Genomic DNA, 18,958 nt, shown 5'->3' on the forward strand with positions numbered 1-18,958 from the left:
AAGACTGACACATGTTAGGCGGGGCCGTCGATTGAGACTCTGCATCTGAAGGTTCATGTCTTAGGAAACGGATTGGCTACTCCCCCTGCCCACCAGCCCGGTGGCTGTTGGTCGGTCCTCTGTGGGCCCCATGTTGTATGTATTTCATCCATTCCGTTCATCCATTTTGACAGATCATTTTAAGGCTTGATCTAAAAAATGATAGGGATATAAATATCAAGTGGACCACACCACAGGAAAACAATAGTGATTGGATATCCACCATTAAAATCCTCCTAAGCCCACTGTACTGTTTATTTGACATCCAATTTGTTAATTAGGTCATGCAGACCCAGATGACGTGGAAAATAAAAAAAGAACAGCTTTATCCAAAACTTTTAGGGCCCCCAAAATTTTTTTAATGGTAAACGTTCATTCGATACTGCTTCCCGTAAGATTGGTATATAGCTCATTTTTTGTCTCGTACCATGAAATCATCTATAAAAAATGGATGGACAGCATAGATGAAACACATACATCATGGTGGGCCCACAGAGCAAGGACCACCAGCCACTGTAGCGAATCCGTTTCACATGTCTTAATGCTCTCACGTTGAATATCACATCCAACGTTTATTCCCAACGTAGAGTGGAAAATATACATCATGGTGGGGCCCACAGAGCACCTACCACCAGCCAATGTAGCCAATCCGTTTCACATGTCTTAATGCTCTAACGTTGAATATCACATCCAATGTTTAATACCACCGTAGAGTGAAAAAGATGGTTGGATTATCGAGGACTTTCAGGGCCTGTTAGGCCGGTCAGATTGGATGGGATTGGATGGTATTAGGGTGGATTGCATGGATTTTAAGGTAATGATAGCTGCGTGTGGATTGGTGCAAGACCTACGGGATTGCTATATCGGGTCTGTCTGGCACGCACGGCAAATCCCATGATTAAACCTTCCAATCCCTTTAAATCCCTCACGTCCCTGGCAATTTTGAAGGGATTAGGGTGGATTGGATAGGATTTAAAGGTAATGACGGTGATGTCAGTGGATTGTCTTAAGATCCATGGGATTGCTATATCCCGGATCAGGATCCTGTGTCTGTTTGTCACGCCTGGCCAATACTGAAATCTATCTTCCAATCACTTTCAATCCCTTCGGATCCCATCCAATCTGCCCGGCCAACAAGGCCTTCATCTTACGGTGGAAAGACCGAAGTAGTCACGGTTGCGGATTTGGTGTTACATGGGTAACCATACCCTTACCGTGGGGGCCACCTTGATGATTTGTTGTATATCTATGCTGTCCATCCGTTTTTACAGCCCATTTAAGAATGGGGTTTTACAAATTATACTGATACAAGTCTCAGGTGGACCACACCATAGGAAAGAGTGGTGATTGAATGTCTCACCATTAAAATTTTCAAAGGGCTCATGCAAGGTTTTTGTACTATGTTTTCAATCCAACCTGTTGATAATGTCAAAAAAATCCGGATGAAGGAAAAATATAAATATTAGCTACATACAAAACTATTTTGTCCCACAAAGTTTTTAATGGTCATGCATCATTATTTTTAGTGGTATGGTCTACCTGAGATTTGAATCTTCTTAAGGTTAGAAATTGAATACTGAAATAAGATAGAAAAACATATAAACGGCGTGGATATACAACAAATACATCAAGGTGGGCCCCACACGGTTAGATAACACCCACGTCGTGTTTGGGTGGTGGGATTAGAAGGGATTAGGTGGGATGGGATTTAAAAAATATATAATTATTACCAATGGAGGATTGTCCCTTGTTGCCATGGGATAAGATTAATTACATACTTTGTTGGTAACACGGTGGTACATTGAATGGATACCCACCATCATTTGAAATTATTGAGAAAAACATACATGTGTTATATCTAAACCAATTCATTTGTTTTGTAACCTCATTTTATCGCATGGGCCTAAAAATGAGACAAATCCAAAACTTATGTGGCTCCAAAGAAGTTTTCAACGGTAAATATTCAATCCCCGTTGCTTTCTATGGTGGGGTCCACTTGAGCTTTAGATTTACCTGCTTTTTTAGCCCATGCTCTAAAATAATCTCGAAAAATGGGTGGACAGTGTGGATATAGCCCACACATCATAGTGGGACCTACGCAACTTGCTAACATTGACCCCATGCAATTCCATCTACAGCTCTTCCATTCTTCCCAAACATAGAGTGGAATCGGCACAGAACCGATGCAATTCCATCCCACCTAATCCCTTCTAATCCCACTGCCGGTGTTTCCTGGTAACACTGCCGGTGTTTCCTGGTAACAGCTAATCCATTTTGTCTCCAGTGGTCATTTTCTCATTTTAAATCTTCCTTCCTACAATAATTGCAATGATGTACTGGCTGGACGTGGCTTCAATGGATTTCTGTATGTATTTTTCTTATATCCATGCCGTCCATCCATTTCTTCATATCATTTTAGAGCGTGATGCCAAAAACGTAGCAGATCCAAATCTCATATGAACCACATGATAGGAAAGAGTAGTGATTGATGCCCACCATTAAAAACTTCCTAGGAACACCATACTGTTTATTTGCCATCCAACCTATTGATTAGGTCACAAATACCTGAATGAAGTGATGACACAGACATAAGCTTGATCCAAAACTTTTTTAACCCACAAGAAATTTTTAACGTCAATCACCACTATTTCCTATCATGCGGTCTGCCTTAGATTTTGGGCTGTGCACTCAAGTGAGCAAGATACGAATGGACGGCGTGGATATAAGACAAATACATCACAGTCAGGGATCCACCGACGCCGAGTCTTCACTAGTTGAGAGCAGCTGGACACCAATCACGTACTGATACCGTCACTAGTTTGTGGGCCCCACAATGATGTATGTGTTTTATCCATGTTGTCCATCCATTTTGGATCATTATTACAGTGCATGAGCCAAAAAATGAAGTAGATCTAAATCTTCAGTCAAACTTGGCATACGAAACTAGGTCGGTGATGTGTGGTACATCAGCCAATCCGGTTCTGACTAACACTTCTTAAAGAAAAACAATAAATTTTGGTATTTTAATCATTTCTCTTTAAAAATGACAAAATCAATAGTCATGAGGAATTTTTTCGCAGGAGAGGGTAGGAAATTGTGTTTGATAGATGTGGCTTGACTTACGCACCACTAGACCGCGTCTGCGGCCCCCACTATGACTTTCAAACAATGATTAAATCATTTTGTAGATTGGTTGTTTTTAAAGGTACCTATGATGAGCCTCTTCTCTTATTTCTATTATTAAAAGAAACATATCTAGTTTACCGGACTACTTAGAATATAATGTTTTGATTTTAATACTCTACATTAAGTCGAAGCATAGATATCTAAAATGCCCAACTTCTAATATATTAAAGAAACTGGTGCATATGATACTGTCAAATAAAGAATATTTACAGCTTATGATTTACACTAAATATAGGTTTTGATAATTTTTTGGAAATTGATATTCTCATGGATGAAATGATAATAAACTTTTATATGCTTAGCCTTCCTATGTTGGACTAAATTATTTGAACATCTTGTTGGAGCCATTGTTTATGAGTGATGGTGGTTGTGACCCATTTACTCTTATGTGGCACTTTTATATGGGCATCTGGACCATCCAAATCGTGTGGCACATCATCAATGATGAAATGAATCTCAAAAATCACATTGATCATGTAATCCTAGCCATACAAGTGATAGTGGTTACCGTCCACTGTGGTGTGGAGATCATTGTATGCCTACCATTAAACTTACATCTAGTGAGCTAGCAATATGCTGATGAGATGGCCTAAAAATAAGGTTTAAACGATCATTAGGTGAGCCACACCATAGAAGTTTTCATGCGGAAATTCTAGTCCATGATATGAAGGCATTAATGCCTCACTCAACACCAAGAAATTTGTGCTCTTGCATCTCCAACCATTGAAGACATTGGGGGGAATCAAGCCAGCATTTTCTATTCCAAAATTGCATACATGCATGCATGGCCAACGAAATCCTTTCCCCATCAATAATGCTGGAACTTTTGAATATGGACGGTTGATAATTCATTTGTTTCACCATCCATTTGGAGGCCACAATTTGACGGTTGGGATAGCGTGTATGGCGTTTTTTAAATCTGTGGTGGATCATCCTCCATAAAGTCCACCACATGGGAGGCTCCAGACTCGTCAACTGAAGAACAACAGGTACTGTTGTAGCATGACCAGTGAACTTGGCCTTTATAAATGGAGAGACATGCAACATGAACTCAAAAGAAAGAAAGCTTTGATCTGAATTTCTCTTTCCCACCTTTCTGAAATAAAAATAAAAAGATACGAAACAATTTCTTTCCTGTGAGAGAAAAGAGTGCGAAAAGATGGCTGTTGTTGAGTTCCTTGTCGAGTTCCTTCTACAAAAACTCGCTGACCAGCTAATTCAAGAAGCTGCTTTCTTACATGGGGTTCGTGATCAAGTCGAATGGCTTGAGGCAGAATTTAGGCGGATACGATGCTTCTTGAAAGATGCAGATGCCAAACAAGAAGGAGATGAAAGAGTGAAGAACTGGGTGCAGGATGTGAGAGATGTTGCATACGATGCTGAGGACGTTATTGACACCTTTGTCTTCAAGATAGCAACCATGAGGCGAAGAGGATTTGTAGGCCGCATTAGAAGGTATGCTTTCATCTTCAATGAGTTGATAGGTCTACATAAGGTGGGATCGGAGATCGAACGGATAAAGAATAAAATCCGTGCGATCTCCGAAAGTAGGCTGACTTATGGAATTGAAAATATAGGCCAAGTAGCAGCGGGGACGAGCTCCGCGGGTCTAAGCCGCCAAGAGTGGAGGCTCACTTCTCCTCTTTCTCAAGAGCCAGATTTTGTTGGCTTTGAGAAAGATTTGGAGATATTGGTGGCCCGATTGACAGACGGAGAGTGCCGTTGTGTTGTTTCTGTAGTTGGAATGGGTGGTCTTGGGAAGACCACTCTTACGAAGAAAGTTTATAATGACATCCGTGTTAAGACACATTTCGAGTCTTCCGCATGGATTTCTATATCGCAAGAGTATGGTGTGAGAGATCTTCTTCAGAACATCATAAATCGCTATATGGTGCTCTCAGAAGATGAGCTCAAGAAAGTGGAGAAAATGGATGTCTTTCAGTTGAGGCACAAAATTTATGAGCATTTGCAAAGGAAGAGATACCTGATGGTATTAGATGATATATGGACAAATGAAGCATGGGATGATCTCAAGGATGCTTTCCCTGATATGAAGAATGGAAGCAGGATCATGCTCACCACGCGCAACAAAGATGTAGCTTTACATGCAGATGCACAAAGCCCGCCGTATGAATTACGTTTTTTAGAAACAGATGAAAGCTGGGAATTGTTTCGTAGGAAGACATTCCAAAGACAAGATACTGGTTGCTCGCAGGATTTGGAGAAGTTGGGAAGAGAGATTGTGGAAAAATGCCATGGTTTACCTCTTGCGATCGTTGTCATTGGAGGGCTCTTGTCAAGGAAAGAAGCATGGGAGTGGGAGAAAGTACGCAAGACCATTAGCTGGCAATTTGTCAAAGGACAACCCCAAATCTCTAAAATATTATCTTTGAGTTATGGAGATCTGCCCCATCACTTAAAACCATGTTTTCTCTACTTAGGGATTTTTCCAGAAGACTATGAGTTCCCTGCTGCCAAGTTGATTAGATTGTGGGCTGCAGAAGGGTTTCTGCAGCAGAGAGGAGATGAAACTCTAGAAGAGGTGGGAGAAGATTGCCTAAAAGAGTTGATTCAACGAAGTTTGATTCAACTTGCGAAAAGAAGTTCAAGTGGGGGTATTAAAAGTTGCCGTATTCATGATCTTTTACGGGATCTTTCCATATCAGAGGCGAAGGAAGATAAGTTTCTCCAAGTTCATCATGAGAATGTGGATACTCTATCGACGTCTAAAGCCCGTCGACATGCAATTTACCGGACTGCCTCAAGTGAGTGCTCTTCCTCAAAATCTTCCACTCCACTCCTTCGATCCGTGTTGATCCACACCCAAGCTGATCATGAGAGGCTCTATGGACCAAAACAAGAGAATTTTCTCTGCAGGGGCTTTAAATTGCTCAGGGTGTTAGATCTACACCATGTAGCAATAGAAGAGCTACCAAGTGAGTTAGGTGCACTGATCCACTTAAGATACATCAGCTGTACCAACACTTGGTTAAAAAAGCTCCCATCATCGATCAGCAATCTTCACAATTTACAAACACTAACTGTAACAACTTATGAAAAAGTCCTTCACATACCCAGCATCATAATAGAGAAGATGAAACAGTTAAGACATGTCCAAGTGAAGAATGCATATGGAGGTCCTTGTGTGTTAGAAGGGCATGCGCGACTCGACCGGATTAGTAACCTCAAAACTCTATCATATGTAAAGGCTGGTGAATGGATGCATGCTTGCTTGGGAAAGCTCGTCAATCTTAAAAAACTAGGAATGCGTTTAGATGATGAAGGAGTGTATGCTGAGGTATTGTATGAATCCATTGTGAAATTGGACTGCCTCCAGTCCTTGTTTGTGACAGGATCCCCATTCCCATTGAATATTCCTTTTCCACTTCTTCACAAGTTATGCAAGTTGCGTTTGGATGGAAAGTTAGAGAAGTTACCTGAGTCTGTTCAACTTCCCACAAACCTCACCAAGCTTACCTTGAAATACTCCTTTTTATTACCTGACCCACTGCCGATGTTGGAGAAGCTGAAGAACCTTCGCATTCTCAGATTGCTGGACTGGTCATACAGGGGAGTGGGAATGGCTTGTGCTGCACAAGGGTTTCCTCGACTCGAATCTTTACATCTCGAGCGGTTACATCAATTAGAAGAGTGGAGAGTGGAGGAAGGAGCTATGCCAAGTCTTTTACATTTACAGATCAATGCTTGCGATAATTTGAAGAAACTTCCAGGACTGCAACATGTGATTACCCTCGAGAAATTGGAGCTGTGGTACATGCCTGATGAATTCAATGAAAGGCTTCGAAAAGACAGAGGAGAGGATTGGCATAAGATTCATAACATACCCTCCATTGACATACGCTAGCTGCATTCGTGAGATTTCTTTTCCCTCTTCATTTTTATTTACCTGTTAGTCCATACTTGAAGTTAGTATAATCATATCATTATTATTATTTTATTTTATTTTGCTTATAATGTCATCAAGTTATCAACAACTAATAAAAATTATATAATCTCATGAATGTTAAATTCTAATTATATTCTTTAAGTAATTTACTCATTTAAACGCTTTAAATTCTTGTGATGAAAATCTAAAAGATTGTATCCATACGTAATGAGGAAGACAAAAGTATTTTATAGTATTGTGAAGTATTTAATTTCTTCTTCTTCTTCTTCTTTATATTTATACTGAAATCTGCACAATAATCTTTTGAAGAAATGCTTCAACCAAGACCCTTTTCATGCTAGGATCTCCAGATGTATTTTAGTGTTTTCCAATAGCACACAGGAAGGATGATTGTATCAACAGGGTGGGGGTAAATAGCGGATACCTTTGCTATGATCATTTCTAATAACTCAGATAATAGAACATAGCTTCCTTCTTAACATTTCTATGAACAAATTAAACTGGCATCATAATATGTAGAGGAACGGATAGGAGAACAATAACATCATGATTGTGTGTTATTTTGAGATGGTGAACAAGATTCACAGAGTAGATTAGAGAATGAGCACGCACCTGGATAATCACCATGAGGATTGTCACGGAGGAAGAAATAGTTCTCGAAACTTTTATAGGGAGTCTGATTGAGGCTTTTTAGGGGTTCTTCTCCCTTCTATTACCCGGATAATTCCTCATCATCCCTATTGTTCCCTTCTTCTTCTTCTTCTTCTTCTGCTTTAATAAAATTTCAGTTACCCTTAAAAAATGATAGGTAATTGATTTTTTATTTTATTTTTTCCATTCTCAGCTATTGGAGCTGATAGGTGCTTAAACTTCATTGTGTTTTTGTATTACATAGTACTAAATATTTTATATATATATATATATATATATATATATATATATATATATATATATATATATATATTAAATGTTTGTTTTAATCTTTTTTAACTTCTTTTTCTTTTTTCCCCCTTTATGTGGTTATTTTAGTTTCTGCATTATTCAATATTTTAATAGTCAACTGGTTCCACCAAGCACACCAGTGGTTGTACCACAGAACCAAATCAGAAACTTTTCTTGTTCAATGCCAGTTTAGGTTTACAACACTGTGTTTGATTAACTAAGGGATTCTTTTACTGTGCCTTTTAAGTAATATGTAGATTCCTCGGAATCGTTATAACAAGTGTCCACTTCAATTTAGCTCAAATTTCCTAAAGCAAGCACATGAATTCATTTTTGTTAAGAGCTACCCTACATTGTCTATATCCAGTTGTCACAATCTACAGGAAGCAGATCTGATGAAGCATTATATGTACCAATCTTCTGTTTCTCAAATACAACCTCCGCCAGCTGTTACTGCTGGTTGCGATGGAGCAGTAAAACCATGGGTTAGAGCATGCCGTGGTCAGGCCGCTTATGCACACAATATTTCTTAACAGGTTAGTATATGATATTACTATCATCCTAGATAGATAGATACATTGATAGATTTTTTATTTTTTATTTTTATTTTATTTTATTTTTTAAATTTAATTTAATTTAATTTTTTAATTTTAATGACCAGCTGAAACTGCTCCGGTCTGGGGGTCAGGCTTCGCCGTGTGAGATAACCTGGTCACTTTATCTATGTCCCTTCAGGGAATTCCATTCCACGCAAGGAGCAGTCGGTTTGCCAAGTGAGAAGAGGGGTTGGTTAGTCTTAATAATAATATTGAATGGCTAACCAAGGGAAGAGGGAGAGGTTCTTTTTTGAGCTAAACTGGATCTACTCATGCTGGACCGACAGCACAATGCCAACAATGGAGCACACCGCCCGTCTCTACTCAGGACTGGCTGACCTACTGACCTCAAGGCTCAGGGCATCACTCAATGGCTATGTCAAACCCATTCTGGGTCTTGTCCGGGAAGACTGAGATAGAAGGCCAATAACTCGATGTTTGCATAAGCTACAGGTATGACAAAGGCTTTCAAGGAGAGAGCTATCAAAGCTATGCACCAAACATCAGCTAGGATGTTAGAGAACACAAGAGTGAGTGGGAAAGAACGTCGTATTACACTATAAGAGTGTTACAAGTTTGAGGAGTGAGTCCCAAATGAGGAGAGCTCACTCCACTCACTGCCGGAGGACAGACAAATTATACTGTAGTGGAGATTTCAGTGTTCATGCGTCATCTAAAAGGCATCGATGTGAACGTGAGGCTCCATCGGTGTCGGGCGGGCTTTCCTCTGGTAGTCCCGCTGGGGCCTCTGACTATCCATCCTGTCGAAGAATGGGCGGTCTGGGTGCTTGCTTGTGGGCCCCCCTCTGCAGCAAGTGCTTGTTGGGCCCCACCCCAGTGTCATGAGTGGCTGTGTTTCCCCAGCAGCTGGCCAGTGGTGGCAGAAAACAAACTTGGGTGGGCTCCACACGGTTTGTGTTTTCTTCCTGAGATATGTTGAAATACATTTGTTATCATGGAGAGTGAAAACACCAATGCAGCAGAGACGACTGCATGAATCGGAATCAACTTAAAACTTATTAAGCCCGTATCATACAGGTGACCGAGAAAGAAAGGGTCCACGTTCTCCGAGATAGATACATTGATAGATAAATAGAGATGGATATTACCCACTTTTGAATGTTCTTGGCTACAACTTTTTACAATGTTTACCCACTTGTGAATGTTCTTGGCGGTTTGCATTCTGGAATTTGGTCTATTTTTCAAAATTGGGAAGTTTATTGTTTTAATTTAATAAACAAATGCAGCTTCGGAGAGAGAAATTCCTGAGAGGATGAAGAACTTGTCCCAATTTCTAATAAGGTATCGTCTTACTTTGACCTTAGTTCTAATGCATGCCATTTTCAACCCGAATCTTTTTGTGAAATTCACAAAGGGTGCTTTTTAATTCTCATCATGGGTTCAGTTCTTAGTTTCTGGGTGGCTTCAACCCTTTCCCAGACATGGGAAGGGGAGCATTGGGGTGCTCAATTGAACTGAATTGTGATAATCCAATTCTATATAGGGTGGGCTAAATGAACAAAGTTGGGGTTCCACACTTTGAAATCATAATGGTGACCAAACCCCTATTTTCAGTTCCATGTTTTTCAAGTTGGATCTTAAATGATTGTAATTTCAATTTGGGGGCTAGTCCCTCATTATGAATGGCGTGCACATATCTACACTTTAGTTATTTTCGCATTATTGAGTTATTGCAGTTCAATTCCATCAAGCTTCCAAATGCATTCGAAGGCATCCCTATCCTCAAAAGATAGCTGAAGATCATATTTCCAGCAGCCTAGAAATGATGTAGAGCGGGTCGCAGATAGTTTCATGGCCAAGATGGATTAGAAAAGGCCCGGTCGACGACAGAAGTGATCCGGACCGTCGGACCTTAGATCGGGCGTATCTCGCAATCCAGAATGAGTTACCTGACGTAAAATATATGATTTTGGGGTAGAACGAGCTACTTTAGCCAACCAACTCCGCTATGCCAGGTTGCGCAGCCCGGAATTGCGAAAAACCCCTGGATCGGTCGTTTCCCTGCTTTAATTTCGTTTTTACTATAAATAGTAAGTTTTAGTTTGATTATAACTCTTCATATATCGGGCTTTAGGAGTTGCGTCCAATGTGAAAAGAGCTTAGAATAATTAGGGGAACGGTTTGGTGAAGCCAAATAAAACACTTACTATTTTTGGCCGAAAACCTTGCGCAGTAGTAGACATCACGACCGTCTATAAATAGTAAGTTTACTATTTATAATAAGTCGCGGATTCTAGGAGTTTTAGTTGTAGTTTGATTCTGATTTCTTTTCCATTGCTTGATACCCCTATTTAAAGGGTTGTGAACTCGTTTGTAGTGATCATTTAATCACTAGTAGACATCACGACCGTCTATAAATAGTAAGTTTACTATTTATAGCAAGTCACGGATTCTAGGAGTTTTAGTTGTAGTTTGATTCTGATTTCTTTCCCATTGCTTGGTACCTCTATTTAAAGGATTGTGAACTCGTTTTTAGTGATCAATTAATCATTTTCGAATTTCTTAGAATTTATTTCTATTTTTCTGCTTTCTTTCCTCGTGGATTCGAGAAGTCTCTGTGAGGAGTCCAGAGAAGCTCCGTGGATTCGGAGTAGTTATCCTCATCACGTTCATCCCTGCGTCAAGAATCCTTCACTCTCATATGTAACCTTTAAGGTAAATTTGGAGAGAAACTTGAATTACCTTCACCAGAGGATAAAACATGGATTTAATTGTTGTAAAAACTGTAGTGATCCATAGCTTATTTGTAGAACAAACAATTTCTTAGTTGGAAAACATTACCTTTTAGAGATTTTGGTATTTTCTCAAGAAGGTCTGAGAATTGAGATTGAGCCTTTCAGGAGAGAGGGGCAATAGGGTGGGCCCTAATGCAACAGAATATGTGGGTGTCCTTATGTGCCAAGTTCGTACAAGTGGGGCCCATGGTACAGTGGCCAGAATCCTGATCATGTTGCCCCACAATGGGTTGTGGATGGCCCCAAAGACTTCATGATTGAAGGATCTCACCACCCAATCTTTGGCCATTTTCCTGGACCATTCTTGTATTTCTTTTTTCTTCCATCTATGTCAGCGAGTAATTGAAAGGTTAGAATTACCCAGTCTGGGTGATTTTTTTTTTTTTTGGTGGATTTTCCCTTTCCGCTATCAAATCATTAACTTGAATCACTGAATCTTGGATGATTTACATCCTTATGCATATGGCAATAATCCCTCCTCTACGAGTGCTGCAAGTATCGCCTTGATTTTGTGCATTCCACTGGCATCAATATGTGTGTGGGAATGTAGAATTTAGAATGGCCTCTGTACTGCCATCACTGGAACTGGAGAGATGCTATATCTTCCACATTTTCTTTGTGCAGATGGACGAGGCGTCGATGCTTGATGATATATCATTGATTATGTCAAATTCCTTTAACTGCAAGTCAAGGTCAGGATAATAGGCATCTAGTTTGAAGCCATCAAGAAGAAAACTATTTCATCTCTTGCCTAGGTGATCTGATCTTGCACGTCTGAAAATGTAGGTTCTAAGCAGGAGCAGGCTGGGTGCTGCAGGGTCAGTTCCATTGATCACAGATGTTCAATCTGAGGTGCTATATTGTACTTTCTTTTCAATAAAATCTATTTGCATTTTGAATACGCATGGGAACTGAGGTGCTATATTATACTATCCTATCAATAAAATCTATTTGAATTTTGAATATGCATGGGATGGTTGTTTTCACTCTCAAATGAGGATTTTAGTAGGACCCACATTATTTCAAGGATTGATAAAAATCTTAGACCCTGTTTGGTAGATTCCTGAAAATGAGACTAACAGTAATTATGTATTAGAGATCTTGATCTCTAATACACAATTTCTGTTAATTTAAATGAGATGAACTCATATTTCTGCGTCTACAAAATATGGCCCTAACAGCAAAATTCGAAAAGATTTGAATTGATTCATTAATGGGTCTTTTCAGTTTTCGAATTAGACTCTGGGTCAGTCAAAAGCTCTCTGATCTTGAAGAAGATAAGCAGATCCAAGCCAAACTACAAATCTTGGGATTTCACAGCCAGTTATTTGGGTTTTGAATTATGTTTAAGAGATCAATAATAGGGAAAAACCTTGTTTTTTCAAAGATTAAAATGACTCTAAATACACATGACTCTGTTTTCCAATTATTGTTAAATGATATTCATGAGAAACTTTCTTTCATCACCATCTTCTTTTTCTACTTCCTTTCTTAGTTGCAAGAAACGCATTGTTTGGGCCTTCTTTTCGTTTTTAAAAATACCTCTAGATAATTCTATTGATGACATTAGAGCTTACCTTCTAACCGAAATTATTGTTCCATTTACATAAATGTGGTCCAAATAAGCTTTTCTGAAAGTGAAAATAAAAGAAATAAATCATAGGTTTTCCTAAATGTTTCACATCCATGAACTTTGGATTCATGTTCTAGGTAAGAATATGTTTGCTTTTCAGAGCAGCAGTTTACATCTAGGAGTTCTATGAAGAATCAAAAAGAGCGATTTGGCACTTTAAAAAGTCACTGAGTTGACTCAATCAAAGCTTGATCAAGTTAAATGGGTAACTTGGTTTCCACCTGAGTACAAAAGAACATATTGAGTATTTCAAAACTCATGAAAAAAAGAGAGCGTAAGTTTTCTAAATATACAACATTTGGTCGAGTAGTTGATTTAGATTCAGATTCAAATTAACTCAGAATTGGGTCATTGAGTCCGCATGTTGAGTTTTGGGTTTTTGAACATTGGTCCCATGTAATTATAGACCAGACAGCCAACAATACCTTGAAACAAATGGGCATATATGATGACCATTGCTGTTGACAATTTCTACTGCAAAAGTATATTCTAATTCTCTTTTTGAGTTTTTTTTTTTTGGAGAAAGATGGGAGCACACCACACTTAACTTTGTTGATTGGCAAAACTGTACAGGAATTCAGGCAGGCGCCACAAAAAAGAATGGGCCTCATCTATCACATAGATCAACCACAAAAAGGAAAACACTGTGCCAAATAAATACAGCAAAACACAGCAGCTCAAGGAAAACAATGGACAGCAGCCCTGGTAGATGATGAAAAGGCTGACTGTTGAAGGTGGGACACAGGGCAATTGAACCAAAGAAGCAGCTTCATCTGAAAAACAGAGATGTGGCTGGCCTTCTGTGGATTTGCTTCTACTCCTTCTGGATGCACAACAGGTTAACCGCAATGCAGCAAGCCCAGCAAGCATACAACAGACAACCACAGTCCTGCTTGGGCTAATCACACCTTCCAGCAGACTTCTCCATCAGCCTCACAAGGAAATAGCACACCAATCACCCAGCATCTCCTCCTGGATATCTCCACAGTGAGCCAGGAACTCCTTGCTCTCCTGCTCAGAGTAGCCAACAATCAGCCCATCCATCACCTCTGATCCTGCTCAGACCGAGCACTGAAGCAGCATCACAGGAACCAGCCATGCCGCAGAACAACCGCCAATCATCCAGCATCTCCCAAAGAGCCATTTCCAGAACCTGCAACAACCAGCAACTTCCTCCACCTACCAAGCATCCAGCTCCTCCCAAGCAACAGATCAATCATACAAACACCAAGTAGCAACAACATTACCCAGGGACAGCAAATGCGGCACAACATGGCCATATGAGAAAAGGCCTAGAGCAGGAGGCAGCTCATATGCAAGCCGCACAGTTTTTTTTGGATTGCCAAAGCAGAGGCGGGGCTGGGGGCATAACAGGAGCTGACAGCGGAGGGATGACACATGTTCACAACAAGGCCCGAAGATAACTGGCATCAAGCAATCAACGAAAGGCCCTGCCTCATGACCATTGCTCTCTAAGAGCGGTGAAGATACCATGATCGATGGCCGTAATGAGGCTATTGTTAAACAGGAGAAAGTGCAGAAACCCGCATTGAATATAAGAGTTCTGAAACCATTGGTGTAGCCGAACTGGGTTTTGATTTTTGAAATTTAGGCAGTAGTTGTATACATGCCAATAGATATGTGTACATGTGTTGTATACACACGATATTTAGTTGTATGTATATATTTTGATGAGAAAAATGAAGGTTTAATCAGTTTGCTGAGAATGGAAGCCCAATGCATAAATGAACTATCTCCTTTCTTCAATTGAGAATTTTCACTGTACTGAAAGTGGGTTTGGGTTTCTAGCTTTTATGCAGTTCTTGCTTAGATGCCTATATACACCATAGTTCTAAAACTCGGTGCTCGGTGAATCGACTTGAAACTTGGCCAAGTCAACTCGAATCGATGAGATTGAGTGTGACTCGTTGGGTCAACCCTGTGATTCAGTCAACTTGACACAACTTGCAGCGACTTGAAGCCTGTCGCTCACTTGGAAATCGTTTTCAAAAGAAGTGAGAGGGAGGGTTTGATCCCAAGACCTCTCTCAGAAGTACCAACTCTCTAACGAGCATGTGAACCGCTGTTGCTTGGTATTTCTTTTTCTTCTTCCGTTTTTTTTTTTTTTTTACTTCTCTAACATTGTATCCCTATGTGCATGCATACACATGAATCCAAATGTATTTTTGAATAGTTTCAAGAGTTGAAGTTGAGATTTGAATTGGATAGTTTCTACTCTTTAGTCATAGCAATGAACTGAGTTTTTGGTATAGGAATTTAGGTAGCTGTTGCAAGATACCAATGCATCTCTACTATACACAATGCAAGTAGCAAACAGACAACTTTGCCCATGCAATTAGTTCGAACAGGTGTAAACTTCGAGATTTAACAGGACATTGGAAGGGATTTTGAACATAGCTCAGGTGTATTTAGGGAATTTTTTTAAAGTTTGCATGCTTATCAACGTAAGACTTGGATTTTACTCTCTATCAGCCAATTTTGCGCGCTCTCTCTCTCTCTCTCTCTCTCTCTCTCTCTCTCTCTCTCTCTATATATATATATATATATATATATATATATATATATATATATATATATATATATATATATATATATGGTCCACTTTCAGGTTTTTAATTGACTACATTCCTTGGGAAGGGGACATTCAATGTTCAGTAACTGACGCATGGTGGGTGTGGTTGTTGATCCAGTGTTTCAATCCAGTGGTCGAGTCGATGGCCCAAAAAATTCACACTGAATGGATGGACCTAGCTCCTCATTTTTTTCTTGTTGAATTCAACCTTTGCTGATTTCCAATTTTACTGTCCATTTGAAGGCACTTGTTCTTATGGCTAGGATGTTTAGTCTAGTGTGATTTTCTATGGTTCATCCCCTGATAGGACCATTAAATGGATGGTCTGGATCTGCTGCCTGCCCCTGCATTATTTCAGACTTCTGTAGTCCTAGTTACAATACCACATACATACAACATACTTCAGATGTAAGTCCCAATCCCACCATTCTGAGAGAGCACAGATGGTTAGATGAACAATGAGCCGCCCAGTGCCTAATTTACAGGTGGGTCCCAATTGGGCCCAGATATGGTAATTATAAAAAAACACTGGATTGGAGAAATCAACCAAAGGTTTGTTAAATCCTAATATGAATGAAAACAAATAAATGCATGTGGCAAAGGAACTTCACACTAACGATAGATTTTAGAAAAAATGCAGTCAACATCACAGAATTACTAGAGTTGAGGCGCATACTATGTTACTATCTTTGAGATAGTTTACGCCCCTCGCTGTGAATAACCGGTGTAGAAGGCCCCCGACATGCCATCTCCAAGATACAATTTCTCATAGCATGCACAAACCATGAAGATATCCCAACACCAAGTCTCTGAAGAAGACACCACCCACCTTCGTTTTGCCCAAAAAGAAAATAAAAATAGAGAAGAACTGATTTTTATTTTTATTTTTTTCTAGAGAAAACCGAGAGATACACATTTCGCACAAATGGCCTTAGTAAGTGGGCCCATCAAGACCCCTAAGTCCATGTGCAATCTACGATGGACCCATCATATCCAACTGTCCACCGCAATCATATGCATGTATATTCACATCCTAATAAGGGACTAAAAATTCAAATTAGCTCAGATGAAGATAGACAGGAAAACAGTTTGTTTTGATCCTCAAATGACTATAAAACATCAACAAACTTCTAAAAACTATATCTTCCTATATAGACTCTTTATGGTAATTGAATGTATTGTCTTGATTGAATTGTGAGGATGACCATCTATTACCATCCCCAAATGGCCCATTTCAGTAACAATCCTCAAAATCCACAGTTTTGATTTGTCTAAGATGAGATCACAATCGTCATGTGACTCAATCCATCAACTATCGCTAAAGTCTTGATTAGTGAAGTGATCATCACCATCGACCGCCTTCTTCATTATCTCTGTCATGTTGCAGCTCGCATGAATGGGTCGACAACCACGTCGATCCACATCGGTAGCAAAACTGAAACCCACACCTGAAAACCAGACACCCAAAACAACCGTTGAAGTTTCTGTAGGTTGGAGTTGAGCACGAAATCCTCTAGGATAAGAGTTAACAAGTGGATCGGTATTATATTTCATTTGTGGCGCTGGATCATAGAGATCATGAGGTGGACTACATTTGTACAGTGAAGGTTCAAATTGGAAATTTTATTTAGCTGTTGATTCTTGTTGTATACAAGTAGCCCCCATGACAATAAGAACAACCTGATTTTTGAGCCAGGACAAGTAAATGGTGTGACCCACTTGATAGACGGTCAAGATCAAGAGAAATAGATAGATATATAGTAAGAAACTGACCTGCAAGTCATATGTACACAACCTTCTGTCTTCTCCACATAGAACTTGCAGCGGGAACATCTCTTCCACTTCTTTGACTTAGCAAGCTCCATCACCAGCAGATCATCTCTCCCCTTCTCATCTTCATTCAATCTCTTATACTCTTCGCACCCGATGCCCGAGTGCCATGCCACCTTGCACTGTGCACAGAACAGTCTCCGGCAATTAGGGCACTCCGATTGTGTCACGACATCGTCTCCATCGTCGATCAGAAGCACCGAGCAGTCCTTGAAAGGGCAGTAAAATTTCTGCGAACCAAGAACCAATGACTCGGAAAGAGCGGCTTCCCACCTCTCGAACACTTGGGTGGGGATGATGGAACGGCAAAGATGGGGTTCTAAAACCCCTTTACATTTCAAACCAGGACATATCACCATTGCTATGCTTTCTTGGATCTTCACCCCAACGTGCTTGCTTATGCAATCGTTGCAAAACACATGAGAACAGTTCTTATTCACGAACATTTCAAGCGGCGATTTCAACTCCGCGCATATGTCGCAGAAGCTTCCCGAAGATTCGCCGGTTTTGGTTATATACGTGTCGGATTTCGTCGGAGTCGTCTTTCTCTTCTTCGACGACGGTTCAATTGCAGTTTCGAGAGATGGGCGGCGACGATGAGAGAGAATTGATGAAAAAATAGCTTCCTGGAGTTGTAATTCTTCTGCGAACTTCTCATCCGAGATTGGTATGAGATCTTCATCCTTTAGGAGAGCTACATAGAAATCATCTACTACTTCCGCTAAGGTATTTGAGTTGGATGATTCTCCCATTTCTCTCTGTTTCTTTCTTTTGGGATTTGGTGGGCGTTCTTGTGTTATTTATAGGTGATTTTTTATATTAATTAAGTAATTAATTAATATTAATTAATGCTAATAAGCAAGAGGGGTTGACGTGGATTGCCTACTAACGCTGCGAGTAGCGAAATGGCTATTGAACAGTGATATGCAGTCCCACCATGATGTATGTAATTTATCCACACCGTCCATCACATTAGTGATTGAACACCTACCATTAATATCTTCCTATGCCATCCAACCTGTTGATTAGGTCACACAGACCCGGATGAAGGGAAAACAAAAATATCAGTTTCATTCAAAACTTATGTACTACCCAGTAAGTTTTTAATGGTACGTCGTTCAATTATCACCTTTTTCCTATAGTGTAGTCCATACGAAATTTATATCTACTTCATCTTGGGTCATGTCCTAAAATAATATGGAAAATTGGATGGACACATACATTATGGTAGTGCCACAAGCACTGTCCACAAGCCAGGAGGTAATCCACCTTCAGAAGAGGTTGTCCACTTGGGTGGGCCCCACCGTAGTGTTGATGTAAAATCCACCCAAATCATCGGGTGAGTCACTCATGCTAAAGTCAGGACCAAAAAGTCAGCCAGATTTAGGTGGGCTATGCTGTTAGAAACAGGATACTCTCCAAACTGTTTATCTGATTGAGGCTCACTTGAATCACAGATGGGCTTGACTTTTAGTC

The 18,958-nt window shown here is 39.9% G+C and overlaps 2 protein-coding genes and 1 long non-coding RNA gene across 3 annotated transcripts; 2 read left to right on the forward strand and 1 right to left on the reverse strand.

The window, feature by feature from the left end:
• The first annotated feature begins 4,384 nt into the window (after positions 1 to 4,384).
• Positions 4,385 to 6,944, forward strand: LOC131227007 (putative disease resistance protein At1g50180). Its single transcript, XM_058222693.1, has 2 exons — positions 4,385 to 6,825; positions 6,923 to 6,944. The coding sequence occupies exons 1-2, from the start codon at positions 4,385 to 4,387 to the stop codon at positions 6,942 to 6,944; spliced, it is 2,463 nt and encodes an 820-aa protein (XP_058078676.1).
• A 49-nt stretch (positions 6,945 to 6,993) lies between these two features.
• On the forward strand, positions 6,994 to 14,601 carry LOC131226788 (uncharacterized). Its single transcript, XR_009162021.1, has 4 exons — positions 6,994 to 7,098; positions 12,051 to 12,118; positions 12,213 to 12,278; positions 13,633 to 14,601. It is a non-coding gene; the product is annotated as an uncharacterized LOC131226788 (long non-coding RNA).
• Positions 14,602 to 16,683: 2,082 nt separating this feature from the next.
• LOC131226786 (E3 ubiquitin-protein ligase RSL1-like) lies at positions 16,684 to 18,254 on the reverse strand. Its single transcript, XM_058222511.1, has 2 exons — positions 17,426 to 18,254; positions 16,684 to 17,100 (listed from the first exon to the last, which is right to left on the reverse strand). The coding sequence occupies exons 1-2, from the start codon at positions 18,232 to 18,234 to the stop codon at positions 16,998 to 17,000; spliced, it is 912 nt and encodes a 303-aa protein (XP_058078494.1). The 5' UTR covers positions 18,235 to 18,254; the 3' UTR covers positions 16,684 to 16,997.
• Between the last annotated feature and the right edge of the window lie 704 nt (positions 18,255 to 18,958).

Source organism: Magnolia sinica, chromosome 15, assembly GCF_029962835.1.
Source record: "Magnolia sinica isolate HGM2019 chromosome 15, MsV1, whole genome shotgun sequence".
Taxonomy (NCBI): domain Eukaryota; kingdom Viridiplantae; phylum Streptophyta; class Magnoliopsida; order Magnoliales; family Magnoliaceae; genus Magnolia; species Magnolia sinica.

What these genes read in the sequence shown, in the direction of transcription:
- LOC131226786 (XM_058222511.1), bottom strand. Translation starts at nt 18,234, where the DNA reads ATGGGAGAATCATCCAACTCAAATACCTTAGCGGAAGTAGTAGATGAT. An exon ending in TGTGTACATATGACTTGCAG is followed by an intron (nt 17,101 to 17,425) that starts GTCAGTTTCTTA and finishes TCTGGTTTTCAG; the next exon opens with GTGTGGGTTTCAGTTTTGCT.
- LOC131227007 (XM_058222693.1), top strand. Translation starts at nt 4,385, where the DNA reads ATGGCTGTTGTTGAGTTCCTTGTCGAGTTCCTTCTACAAAAACTCGCT. An exon ending in ATGGCTTGTGCTGCACAAGG is followed by an intron (nt 6,826 to 6,922) that starts GTTTCCTCGACT and finishes TTACATTTACAG; the next exon opens with ATCAATGCTTGCGATAATTT.